Source organism: Vigna unguiculata, chromosome 1 (genome assembly GCF_004118075.2).
Source record: "Vigna unguiculata cultivar IT97K-499-35 chromosome 1, ASM411807v1, whole genome shotgun sequence".
NCBI lineage: Eukaryota > Viridiplantae > Streptophyta > Magnoliopsida > Fabales > Fabaceae > Vigna > Vigna unguiculata.
Window position 1 is genome coordinate 36,255,009 of NC_040279.1, and position 12,947 is coordinate 36,267,955.

Here is a 12,947-nt window from a genome sequence, read left to right on the forward strand (position 1 = left end):
ATAAAAATATTATCTATTATTCATGGTTTAGTTATGCTTTACAAATTTTACTTGGGTATAAATACATATTAATAATAAGGTCTACTAATGGGGATAAAAAATGGAATTGGATGCATACATATGAAGACTGTGTTCAAAAGACTATGATGTTAAAGAAGATAATCTTTTTCAATTGACTAATTTTACTGTAAAAATTTGAACTAATTAGAACATTTCAGTCGAAAAGATTAATTAAGTACTCCTATTTCTGTTAATGAAGTCTTAGATAAGATAAGGAATTATTGTTTATTTAGATTTATTTTTTTTGTTTATTTCCTTGCATAAGAAAAGCCAATAAATTTAAGTTTGGTTACACATACTTTTTTTTATCAATTTAATCTTTAAATACACTAATAGAAAATTGCACGACTTTTCAAATTTCAAATTAAGATTATTAATTTCAAATTAAAAGATTTGACACGTTATATCTTTATTTGATTTGAAATCCATTGTGATAAAAGTGTGTTTTATCTTCCAGGTGGGGTTTCATTTCCCAAAGCGACAATAATCATATAAGGGAAAATTACGATCAGATTAATGGATTTATGAATTAATATTAGGATTAATTTTATTTTATGTTTTTGACAAAAAGGTGGGCGAAAAAATTAGAAATGTGTGATTGCTGTTTTAAAACGTGATAATGGTGAGTTTGAGGGACCGAAAAGGAGTTAAAGGGAGCGCAATTCTATGACCCGTTTTTCTGAGAGGCTCCGTTTGCGCTGGTTGTTTCCGAAACCGACCCGTTTTCTCGCTCTTGTTTCTCTCTCCACTCTTCATCATCTCTGCAAGTCCATCGTTCGCTTCCTACTCTCCCAAACCCTACCCTTCCTCGCTATGGACAACTTCTTCTCCGACTACCTCTCCGACGACTTCGATTCCTCTCCCTACCGTCCCCACCGCCGCTTCCTCCAAGACCACGACCTTGATTTTGCCCACGAGAGGGTCTACCTCCTCCCCTACAGGTACCTGCCGCACTCAATCATTCTTTTCATTATTTGTGTCAGGGAAAACCAAAAATGTCTTTCGGATTCTTTCAATTGCTTGCATTGGAAATTTTGTTCTTTTTTGTGGGAATTTGATTTTGTTGTTCTGGTGGACTGAAGGTGGCTGGTGGAAGCGGCAGATGAAGCTGATCGAAGAGAGGGTGTGCTTTATACGGTGACGTGTAATTCCGATTCCGACTCCGAAATTTTGCTTCATCTGAGGAAGGAGGAGGAGCGCCACAAGATTGGGGTTTCTGGTCGTCAGTATGCGTTGGTTCGGGAGGGATTTTGGTTGCGAACACTCAAACGGTGAGTCACCGTAATGGTGCGGTTTTTACTTGAAGGTGCTGTTTCATTGAGATTAAACGATGTTTTGATGTGTTTATAGGGATTGTGGGTTTTTGCATGTTTTAGGCATTGTGTCTATGTTTCTATTATTTGCTCATTCATTCGTTTTTTGGATTAGAAGTTGGCTAATGGGATAGTCTAGATAATTGTCTGATTGAGGAAGTCCATTGGGGTGTTGGTGTGCTTTGCAATTTCAGCTCTAAGATGTAGTCTCCATCCACAAGGCCAAAATGTGTGTTCCCAGGCCGTACCCACTATATCAAGGGTTTATTAGAGACCTTAGTTGATACTAAGTCAACCCTAGGAGATGCACAGACATAATAGTTCACAATCACATCCTTTACCTGCTCTTGCTCCTCAAGCTGGTAAGCAAATACTAAGAGCCTGAAAAGTTGAAGTGGTGGATAATTATTTAAGGATCAGATTATAAATGTTCCTCCAGTACAGCCTGTGGGTAATTATCGTATGGTGTTGACAGAAATGGCTGCAAGAACAACTGAGTGCAGTAAATGAGTCGTGGAGCAATAAGGTACCCTGTTTGCTAGGAGTATCCCACTCGGTGTGCTTGTCTTTCTTTAGTGCCTGTGTGACACTAAATGCACCAGCCATAAGGTTTTATTATGAATGGGAAGCTACGTCCTTTTATGCCATTTATTCTGGCCCCTTCCCTTTCATTGTATCTGTTATGTGTTGCTACAATTCACTTTTCTGAATCATTCTATGCGTAGTTATAGAAATCCAACATTGATTTGCATTTTGTTGCTGCTTTTCCACTAGAAAAATGATTTTAACAGCAATGAACAATATTATAGGTCTTCTACTGATGAATGCTCTCCTGCCAGATTATTTCCTTTTCAAGCTAAAAAACATTTCTAGATGTTTCTTACAAGAACATATAGCATACAGATGCAGAAAATTGATCCATCGTTTATCTCACTCTTCTTGTAGGTATAATGATTCTAATAATGGAGTGAAAGATGTAGGAAGCCTCTCAAATGCAGAGGATTTTTTGCCAGAATTGTTCCCCTTGCGAGTTAAGATATTTGTTTCATGGGAAACTACTTCACTGGAAGCAAAAATAAGCCAAAAGGTTGAATTATTGACTTTCCTGCCGCTTTAATTGTATCTTGTCTTTTATTTAAAGTAGACATTTACAATCAATAATTGATAATAGCTGGCATGATTTCAGGAAAATGTGGCTGACTTCTATGAGAAAGCATGTGACATTTTCAATTCTTCATATAACCCAGTGAGTTAGTCATCTATTGATTTTATTGTTTTATAGGTTTTTTATATGATACATTGGTATTGTATAACTCTATTTTATTGATGTTGCAGATGCATATTTGGGACTTCTCAGGGCAGACGACACAGTTTTTCCTGAATGACAAATCAAGATTGCCACTTGACTCTTCTGGTCAATCTGTAAAAGAGGTAGTTGGTGATCCATCTTTTTTCTTCTTTATCTTCTTTTGATATAAGTTTGTTGAAGAAATTTCAATTTTGATGTGTTATAGCAAGGAAATAAATGTTTGGTTTAACCAATTGGGGAATATTGGAATCAATCTATGTAATTGATAAATTTAAATTTTATTTTTTAATCTCTATCTATAGTTTGGTTATGAGGTTCGAAAATACCAGTTACAGATATTCTGGCTGTTTATAGCATTTCAGCTGCATCATGTCTTTTCAGGTTACTTTGGAGTTACAAGTACATGGGCTTCCAGATTCTATGAGGGGTAATGGGGGAAATGAGATGATTTTAGATAGGTCTCAGATGGAATGTTCACGCAGTGGTTCTGTTACAATGAATGGAAGCACTGACAATGTACCCCCCTGCATAACAGCCAACTATTTTCGAGGTAGTAGTTATAGAGCAATTCGATCTTTGGGCTTGACAGGATTACAGAATCTTGGAAATACATGTTTTATGAATAGTGCCATTCAGTGTCTGGCTCACACCCCAAAGCTTGTTGATTTTTTCCTTGGAGATTACCATAAAGAGATTAATTATGAAAATCCGTTGGGGATGAATGTAAGCTGTTTATTTTCTGTTTTTAATTTGAAGTCTCATTTCTAAACATAATTTTTTTGCTCTATTTTAGTTAATTTACATTGTTTATTTTTCTCTTCGCAATTGTTTCAGGGAGAACTAGCCCTAGCTTTTGGAGACTTGCTTAGAAAACTCTGGGTTCCCAGAGCTATGCCCATTGCACCGAGAACGTTCAAGACGAAACTGGCTAATTTTGCTCCTCAGTTTAGTGGTTATAGCCAGCATGACTCTCAAGTATACTTTCATCTTTTTCTTCTTATAATAGTAGTGGTCGTAATAATAATATATATTTTTATTGATGCAAAATGTGTTAAAACAGCTGTAGTTTCCATGGGCATCTCCTATCATTGATGAATTGTCTCTTTTTTTTGACACGAGAGGAAATAATTTTATAGAACATTGAAGTTTCTGGCATGTAGGAACTTCTTGCTTTTTTGTTGGATGGATTGCATGAAGACCTTAATCGAGTGAAACGCAAACCATATCATGAAGTTAAGGATGCAGATGGTCGTCCAGATGAAGAAGTGGCAGAAGAATATTGGCGAAATCACCTTGCTCGCAATGACTCCATAGTAGTTGATTTGTGCCAAGTGAGTCTTATAGGGGTTTTCTCCTCTGTGATGTGAGAATCTCTTCTATAGATTTTTAACGTAATTTTGGGTTCGGCATCCCGTGTTTCTTTTTACCAGAGACGTATTAGAAAGTTTGACGGAATCAATCAAATGGATATCTCAGATATTTTAATTTCTTGTAAGCCAGATTATGAAATTATTATTGAGAAGAGGATTTTCATTATAGAAGTTATTGTTTTGGTGAACTGACTACTAGTTGGCACAGAACAGAACTCATTGACTGGTTACAATCACATAATTATGAGATTTTAACTAATTTTTCTTAAGTTTTATTACCGAAGTAAAAGCTATACAGTTCATAGGAAGCTATAACAAATCTAAACTTTGTTCCCCTATCTTGTAGGGTCAGTTTCGGTCAACACTAGTTTGCCCTATTTGCAAGAAGGTTTCTATCACATTTGACCCTTTTATGTATCTATCTCTGCCTTTACCTTCTACAACGATACGGACCATGACTTTGACGGTCATAAGCACTGACGGAATTACATTGCCTTCTACACTTACGGTAACAGTACCTAAATGTGGAACACTGAAGGATCTTATAGGGGCTTTGAGTACTTCTTGTTCTCTGAGAGAAGATGAAACCCTCTTGTTGGCTGAGGTATGTTGCAAAATTTAGAAATTAAATAAAAACGTTGTTTGAGATATGTTAATTATAATTTACTAGGCCTTGTAAACATTTTTGTTTGTATTCTTATTATAATTATAATTATGACTTTATGGAGTTTTCTGCAGATATACAGGAATAAAATTTTTCGAGTATTCGAGAATCCTTCTGATTCATTAGGTGATATTAGAGATCAAGATAAAGTTGTCGCTTACCGAATGCCGAAGGATACTGAAACTACTCCCTTGGTTGTTTTTGTCCATGAACGTTCGGTGGAAAAGTAAGTTTCTCTATACTCCGATTCCAATCCATTTACAGAGAAGTAATTTGTTTCATCCCTTGAATATCCTTCTGTGCATGTCATGAATAACCATCATGTGCCCTAGGGCCAGAAGTACTGACTGATCCCACTGTGGCCATCATGATATGATAGAATATTTTTGTCTCATGGTATGACGTCAATTCATGGGAGCACTCCTAAAGTGACAGACCAACAACTTAAGTAGTGGGAAACACTATTATTTATTTTTGATAATTTATTTTGAAGAAAAAATTGAAGTTTAATTTAATGGTGAAGATAAAAGAATGTTGATAAATAATGATAGGTAGTTAAAAAATTATAAACTGGATCGTCCTTTGGCCGAGGGTCGTTGTGTTAGTGTTATAATTTGCTCAGTAGTATGTTGACTGAGCTGGAATGGGTTGAAAGTTAACACTAAGTTGTCTAGAAATTATTCCAACTTGGTTGAAGAATGAAGATACCGATCCAGTTCAGGATGTTCAAGTTGGTCCCAAAGACGTTGCCAAATACCTCATGGCAGGAATCTTTTTTGTGAACATTAAAGAAAGGAGTGCGTAAAATCCACGTAGTTTATATTATTCCAATTAATTGAATAATAATGTCTTTAAAACAAGGATCAAAGATAAAATTTTGATAACTAACCGCCCCTGTATAACAAGTAGGGCACACCCAATTGAGAGGGAGAGAAACACAGTCTCACCACCATGAGTTAAACCGTGAATGCTTGTGGCAATAAGTCCCTTCATACTTCTTGCTAGAACATAAACATATATAAAATAAAAGAGAGATAATTTAAAATAACTGAGATTTTTTTTTGTTAATTACAAGGATATACGTGTCTAAAAATAAATAAGATTATGAATGTTTATTTGAAAAAGAAAAACTAAAACTATAAATAAATTGGTTAGGATACAACTAAAATGATTTTTATTTGTATATTTAAAATTAATAATTATATATATCTACTATAGTTATAGAATCAAAAACGTTAGTATTGCCCCCAAGCATTTAATAATTTCACATTTTTCACCGCTCCAAGATTTAGATTAAAAACTCTTTAGACTTCATCATAATAAATTTATCCTAATACCCAGACAGCCTACCTAGTTGTCTAAGAATGTTAACATGGTTGGTTTATACAAGTTGTGCTGATATGCCTTGAGTGTAGAGCGTACACGTTTTCGGGTCTTCTGCAATAGCTTTTGTTTCTGAAATGCTTATGCTAGCAAATTTTGGTGTTAAATGTCTTGCTTATTTGTTAGGTGAGTCTGCTTTTTGAAATTATTCTGTCGGTCGTTTCTCAATTTGCTTACATTAATAACTGTGTTTTTATTTGGTGCACTAAATTTATTGTGTCATGTATTACAGTTTTGGGAAGGAAAGTTTGTTTGGTATTCCCCTTGTTACAAGGTTGTCCAATATTTCTTGTGGATATGATGTTCAAAGGGAATTTATGAAGATAATCAATCCATTTTTGATGCGTGCCAAAGATGTATCGGATGATTATGAAAATAATGAAGGTATCAGTAAAAGACCAAGTGAAGATGATGAATTGGGGGATACTACTAACTCCTGCGCAATAGGAAACGATGCAGACTCAATCGTTGGAACAGATGATGGCATACATTTGTCGACTGACTTTGAATTCTACTTACATGGAATGGAGAATGCCAAGTTAATATTGGACAAACCATTAACAGTCACAACGTTGACCAGGAAAGGGCCTGAGATAGTTGTCGTGTGGTCGGATAAGATGCTTAAAATGTATAATACATCTCTGCTTGACTCATTGCCCGAGGTTTTCAAGTCCCAGCTATTCACTAAGAGAATACAAGAATCAGTTTCTATTTACAAGTGCCTTGAAGCCTTCTTGAAAGAAGAACCTCTTGGGCCAGAAGACATGTGGTTAGTTGATATATAATATATCGTTTCTGTTATTTTATCTTTGGAGATTTTATTCTTTTATGCTTTAGAACATAGCCTCTTCAACACTACTGGCATCATGTTTTTCTATGTTAATCAAAATCAATGTCCTGTATGCTGAAGACAAGATGTATATTACAGTCGTTCTGATGTTTAATATTGCAATTTGGTGTACACAAGGTACTGTCCTACCTGCAAAAAACCTCAGCAAGCAACTAAAAAACTAGATCTTTGGAGATTGCCTGAGGTCCTTGTTGTTCATTTGAAGAGGTTCTCATACAGCCGATACTTGAAGAACAAACTGGAAACATTTGTTGATTTCCCAATTAATAATCTGGACTTATCAACATATGTAGCATATGGGAATAGTCAATCTACCAACCGCTATGTGTTATACGCTATTAGTTGTCATTATGGAGGGTTAGGAGGAGGTCACTATACAGCATTTGTCCGAGTAAGTACCTCACAATTTGTAATATCTCGAACTCCGTTAAAACATTATAATGAATTCTTCTTTTTTATAATATTAGGATGTAACTATGTATCCATAGAAAAACCAAGAGCTTTGTTGGTTAGAGAAGACATTTGTTTGCTTTTATGTACTCATTCATTGTTACCTGAATTTCCCGTTTCCACAATTTCTATTTCAAATATTTATATTCAAGGAACAATTTTTTTTGTAACATGAAATGAAAACATTTTTCAAATCAAAAACAGGTCCCCTATAATGGCAAACAATTTCATGATACGAGTGTCCTGTGGTGTGGTAAAAGAGCTTTGGCAGAGGTGTTAGAGCACATAATCTGTTCATATAGTTTTATAATTTTCATGTAGTAAATAAATGTTTGACAATTGTAAGTGACATATGCAGTACAATCACATTGATTTATTTTAGTTGATAGTTTTTTGGGTTGTTTCGCCAATGTTTTTCAATGGTTAGTTTATTCTACACATTCTACTAATAAGTTTTTATTTTGTTGCAGTATGGCGATGATAAATGGTATGATTTTGATGACAGCAGAGTCGAAGCTGTTAACGAGGACACGATAAAGACTCCTGCTGCTTATGTTCTTTTCTACAGGAAAGTTTAGATTAATATTTTGGAGGCAATTGTGTAAAATTAGTCACAGCTACATGGAATGCTCCAGGCTTTTCAGACCAATACATGCGGTTCTCTGATTTCCTCTAAATTGCTGCATAAGCGGCACCGGTTGGGTTTTACTGAGAGAAGTGAAGAGAAATGCAAAGAATTTAATATTGTACAGCTTTTAGAAGCTACAGGTAAAAGAGGGTAGCACTTAAATTTTTAAACCCTGAGGTTAGATTAATTACACATGTCGCATGTACATATGCATCCTAAAAATGTTTAACCGATTTTTTTAGCAGATGTAGTTTATTTAAACCGTCATTATAAATGGAAAATTACACATTTTTTGCCTCGTTTATTTTTCAAATCATGTATAGTCAACTATAAGCTCTTTCATGTTAAGTAATAATCCATATGTCATGATAATAATGTTTTAGACATATTTATGATTTTATCTTAAAAAATAAATTTAGATTTAGGTCTCATTTAAATATACGCTTATTTAGATTTAGATTTAGATTTAGCTTATTTACGTTTTCAAAATATACGCAGCTTGTGCTTCGGTTAAATATATTGAACTACCATCTATTCCTAACATTTTAATTGAAGATGTAATCGAATAATGATCGGGCCGTATAGAAATTTTAGGCCATGTTTAGATGATCTTCATAAATTCCGATTAAAAGAGAAAAAGTAAAATTAGCTTTTTATAACATAACTTAAAATGATCATAACACGCCTTAATTTTAGATTTTTAAATAATAAATGATCCAATTCAAATTTAAATAAATAGATTGAACTTAAAATCAATAAATATAATTTTTTTTTGAGATAAACCTAAACCTAAAATAATATAAATTTAGATAATTGTGGATCGAATTTGACAATTTAGTGTTTTCTCACTCTTAAATATAATTATTAAACATATTTCTTATTAGCAGTAATCTGCAATAGTGATTCACCTTTCAAATTATAAATCATATTGTTAGATATCATTATCACTTAAATTATTTTATTTTAAAAAAGTTGTAACACTATTAATCAAGATCATCGTGCTTTAGGGTTGGAATATACAAAATCTATTTTCTTAGACATGAAATGCAAAAGATTTGATAGACAATGATGATAATTGAGAACTACAGTGATAATTCAACATCCAACAAATTTATAGAAGTGGTTAACACTTACTATTTTACATCATTTTTATTTTTTTATGCCCTAAAGATTTATTTTTTAATAATCACATTATTGTTAAAAATAAGTTCTGAATATCCAATCTGAAAAGTTGATTTAAACGTGTGGTAGGAGTAAAAGAGCACTAATATCTTAAGCATAAAGGGAAAGGTTTATCAAAGAGAGGAAAAACCTTTTCACTGCGCAGCTGCTGCTACTTTCTGGCAACACAGTCTTAGGAGCGAGGTCGAGGTTCTTTTTCCTCTTTCAATCCCTTTTCTTTCGTGTTCTATTCACACATGAATTATTTGTTCATCCATCGTCGGAAATATCAATTGCCCATTGCCCATCTGCTACGGTTTTTTTCTTTTTTAACCTCAAACATAGCTTGTGGCTACATGGAAAGGACTTCATAGTTGTTTAAAGCTTACTAAATTTATTCATCTAACTATCCAACTAAAACGAGCAATGCATTAATTCATTTCTTGATGTAAGTTTTGGAGAGTCCTTCTCTGGTTGAATTTGTCACTCTTCTGCGATTACTCTGCTGTTTGTGATGGTGAATTGAATTTGAGTTTACGTGGGGGATTGCTTTAAAAATTGATTTGAGTTTAGGAGTGTGAATGCATGGCTGGCATTTGGTGCTTAAATTGTTTGTGTGTGATGGATAGATTATGTTAAGAAGTGTTCTGGATTTGACATGCACTTGGGCGGAGCTTTCTGTTTTTAACTTAAATATTTGAAGGTCTATTGTGGGAAATAATGAAATGCTTGATAAATGAAATGCACGAAGTGAATGAATAATGTTTTGCAGATCTCGATCAAATTGTCTAGAATAGACAGGCCCTAACCATTCTTTATATGTTTAAGTATATGCTTGATTTTTCAACAATAAAATACATGTTTGATTCCAAATTTTTGACACATTTATTCCCATCCAATAGAACTTTTTTTTTTGGTAAAATTCAAAGACGTAGTAAAAACGTGTAAGTAAATGCAGTAAATATTACATCAATGCCATCATCAACTGTCCATTATTTAGACAAATACTTTAGCAGATTTTGGGTCTGGTTTCCAAAATATACTTTTGGAGTTAGATGCTAAGGATCTACACATTGATCTGGATTCATAAGTTTGATGATCAAAGTGAGTGTTTTTTTCTTCAGCTTTTGTGATATAAATGTCTCTGATTGTGTTGGTAACTATGAACATATCTGGTACTGTGTTTGATTATAATGGGTTGCATGATGGCTTTACCAAACTGTGAGCATATATAGTATTGTCCCCTCGGATAAATATTTTCAATACCGCCTAATATTTTTCTATTATAATTTTTACTCATTGGTACATTTTACTGCAGTTTTAAAATTGCAGGACGTTGTTCTCAAGGTTTTGAGCAGTTCTAGATTTTTATCATACCAGTTGAAAGAATTTCTGAGAGGTAAGACTTTCAAAAACAGATTAAATAAATATACTGAGATGCTTGTCTACTGCAATTTATTGGGATCTGCATCATTTTCACTTATTGGTGGCATTTTGAGCCTCTCTTGGGTGAACAAGTGGGTCCTAAATCTGCTTTATTGTTTGTTGTTTTGTGAATGGTACTAACTAAAAATACACACTACGTAAAACTGTAGTTTATTATAGTATAATGGAGAAAATTCAATTAGGAAGTGATCGATGTCCTTTGTAGAACTTATATCAGTGACTGATGTTTTCAAATTATGCAATAATTTAGGGAGCTCTCTGTTATTAAGAGATGTCATGCTTATCTTTATATTGGTTTAAAATATGCTCTGTTCTAGATATCAGATTTTTTTTTTATACTTTTCGTAGATATAATATAACCCTTAACAGTTTAAAGTCCTGCTCTTTTTTAACACAATTGTTAGCTTTCTTACTATTTCAGCTTAAATACAAATGTCAAATAGTTTATAATAGTCTTTTTTAACACAATAAAGGGCTAAAGCATCTTTGTGACAGTTTCAATCTTCAGCTGTGTAGTTGCTTCAAAAGAAATTATCGCGCCTATGAGAATCACAACTAATTTGTTCACATGAATAAAACGTAGAGTTTGAAACCAGAAAAACTAGACATTGTGGATTGTATAAATTGTTTCGGCTATACTATGTTAAAAGTCTATTTACTTGAAACTCGTAGCCTGAAATCACAACTCATCCCAACATAAAATGATGAATAAACAGAGTGAAACTGCTACAAAGATGCCTTTATCGCTTTATTCTACTCGCCATAATGATGTTATCTGTATGGATTTTGATTTTAGTTATTTCAATTAAAACTATAAGCTTTTGGTATTTTTGGTTTGGCCAGAAGAAAGTGGGTCTGATTGGATATCTAGGAAGGGTTTTTTTTAAGTTTATGTTTCTGTTTGGTTGACTGGGTTAAGTCGTATAAAATTCAATAAAAGACCTTTTCTGGTACTGAACCTGTGATTCCCCTAATAGCACAAAGGTGCTAAACGATGACAACTTATGTTTTTACTGCATACTTGTGTGGTTAACAGAGTACATTCTAGACTCGAATGTGCATGGTGTACATGTATATGATACCGAGCAAGTCAAGTTTCAATGTTTCAGTCTTGATTATTAGCTAAAGCATTTTCTGTTTAGCAATTCAATGGTTCACTGTGAATCAGTAGGAAATAGTTTAACAAAGGACACTTTATTTTATATTTTATTTTATTTTTAAAATCAAATACACCAAACTTACATTTCTGTTTGTCAATTATTTTAGCTAAAATGGAATCTGATGCACTGACATGGGGAGACAAACTGGTACTGAGGGGATTATCATTCTATGGCTTTCATGGAGCAAAACCAGAAGAAAGGAAACTGGGCCAGAAGTTCGTGGTAGATATAGATGCTTGGATGGATCTCGCAGCTGCTGGCAAAACTGATCACTTATCAGATACAGTCAGTTACACAACAATATATGAGTGAGCGGCCAACAAATTTAGAACCTCTTTGTTCTGCTTTCGTCATTTCATTGCACAAACTTCTAGTGGCACTCTTCATATTGTTGAGTGTGCTAATTTAGTCGCTGTAATCTTATTAACATGTGAATTACTTGTGATACAGTATAGCCAAGGAAGTTCTTGAAGGGTCACCTCACAACCTTCTGGAATCAGTGGCCCAAAAAATTGCAATAGCAACTATGACAAATCATAAAGAAATTTTAGCTGTTCGAGTGAAGGTTGGAAAGCCTCATGTGGCAGTTCGAGGTCCAGTTGAGTACTTAGGCGTTGAGATTTATAGGCGGAGGAGTGATTTGTCAGCCTAAATTTTCACATTTGTTTTGGTTCCATTCTCAGTTACTGCTACAAGGTTTTTATATTTTCAAGATCCATTTGATGCAAAAGTAATGTAACTCTTTCCCATGTTTGGTATGGCCGGAAGAACTGCTCATAATAGTTTCCATATTTTCATCTTGTTTAGTAATGTAGTTGGGGTGTAATGTGTGTATCATCTGCCATCCCAACTGAAGAATTTTGTTCATATTCTTGCATTACAATATATTGAAATCATTACTCAACGAAAGTTTTTGTCTTATTATTATTTTTTTTTGTTAAATAGATTATGAATGGTCAATCTAGAAACTGTTCAACGAGGACCACCACCCCTACATAAGAAAAATCTTGCAGTTCTTCTGAGACCTCTGACTCACAATCTCTACCTTGTCTCCCCTACACCTGAGAAACCTGAGCAACGACTTGATCATGAAAAACAACACTTATCTATGAAAGAGAATGATCAATATAGAAATCGATCAGCATATTTTTCC

The 12,947-nt window shown here is 33.9% G+C and overlaps 2 protein-coding genes across 5 annotated transcripts; both read left to right on the forward strand.

Moving 5' to 3' along the window:
* Positions 1-692: 692 nt before the first annotated feature.
* On the forward strand, positions 693-8,325 carry LOC114191678 (ubiquitin carboxyl-terminal hydrolase 8-like). Its single transcript, XM_028081021.1, has 13 exons — positions 693-1,001; positions 1,143-1,331; positions 2,319-2,460; positions 2,560-2,619; positions 2,709-2,804; positions 3,064-3,405; positions 3,517-3,657; positions 3,843-4,013; positions 4,399-4,656; positions 4,791-4,942; positions 6,332-6,868; positions 7,067-7,340; positions 7,870-8,325. Exons 1-13 carry the CDS (start codon positions 727-729, stop codon positions 7,975-7,977), a joined length of 2,745 nt encoding a protein of 914 aa, XP_027936822.1. The 5' UTR covers positions 693-726; the 3' UTR covers positions 7,978-8,325.
* A 950-nt stretch (positions 8,326-9,275) lies between these two features.
* On the forward strand, positions 9,276-12,721 carry LOC114177007 (dihydroneopterin aldolase 2-like). Of its 4 annotated transcripts, none has more exons than XM_028062234.1 (4): positions 9,276-9,392; positions 10,507-10,587; positions 11,901-12,102; positions 12,245-12,721. In XM_028062234.1, exons 3-4 carry the CDS (start codon positions 11,906-11,908, stop codon positions 12,444-12,446), a joined length of 399 nt encoding a protein of 132 aa, XP_027918035.1. In that variant the 5' UTR covers positions 9,276-9,392; positions 10,507-10,587; positions 11,901-11,905; the 3' UTR covers positions 12,447-12,721. The 4 variants fall into 4 exon arrangements, with proteins under 4 accessions (XP_027918035.1, XP_027918027.1, XP_027918043.1 ...); XM_028062226.1 differs by having other exon boundaries at positions 9,289-9,398; XM_028062242.1 differs by having other exon boundaries at positions 9,316-9,398; positions 10,521-10,587.
* Positions 12,722-12,947: the final 226 nt, after the last annotated feature.

Excerpts from the sequence above, each read along its gene's own strand:
- LOC114191678 (XM_028081021.1), top strand. The coding sequence starts at position 727 with ATGACCCGTTTTTCTGAGAGGCTCCGTTTGCGCTGGTTGTTTCCGAAA. Across the intron at positions 2,805-3,063 it reads CTGGTCAATCTGTAAAAGAG|GTTACTTTGGAGTTACAAGT; the intron begins GTAGTTGGTGAT and ends ATGTCTTTTCAG. Across the intron at positions 6,869-7,066 it reads CTTGGGCCAGAAGACATGTG|GTACTGTCCTACCTGCAAAA; the intron begins GTTAGTTGATAT and ends GGTGTACACAAG.
- LOC114177007 (XM_028062234.1), top strand. The coding sequence starts at position 11,906 with ATGGAATCTGATGCACTGACATGGGGAGACAAACTGGTACTGAGGGGA. Across the intron at positions 12,103-12,244 it reads AGTTACACAACAATATATGA|TATAGCCAAGGAAGTTCTTG; the intron begins GTGAGCGGCCAA and ends CTTGTGATACAG.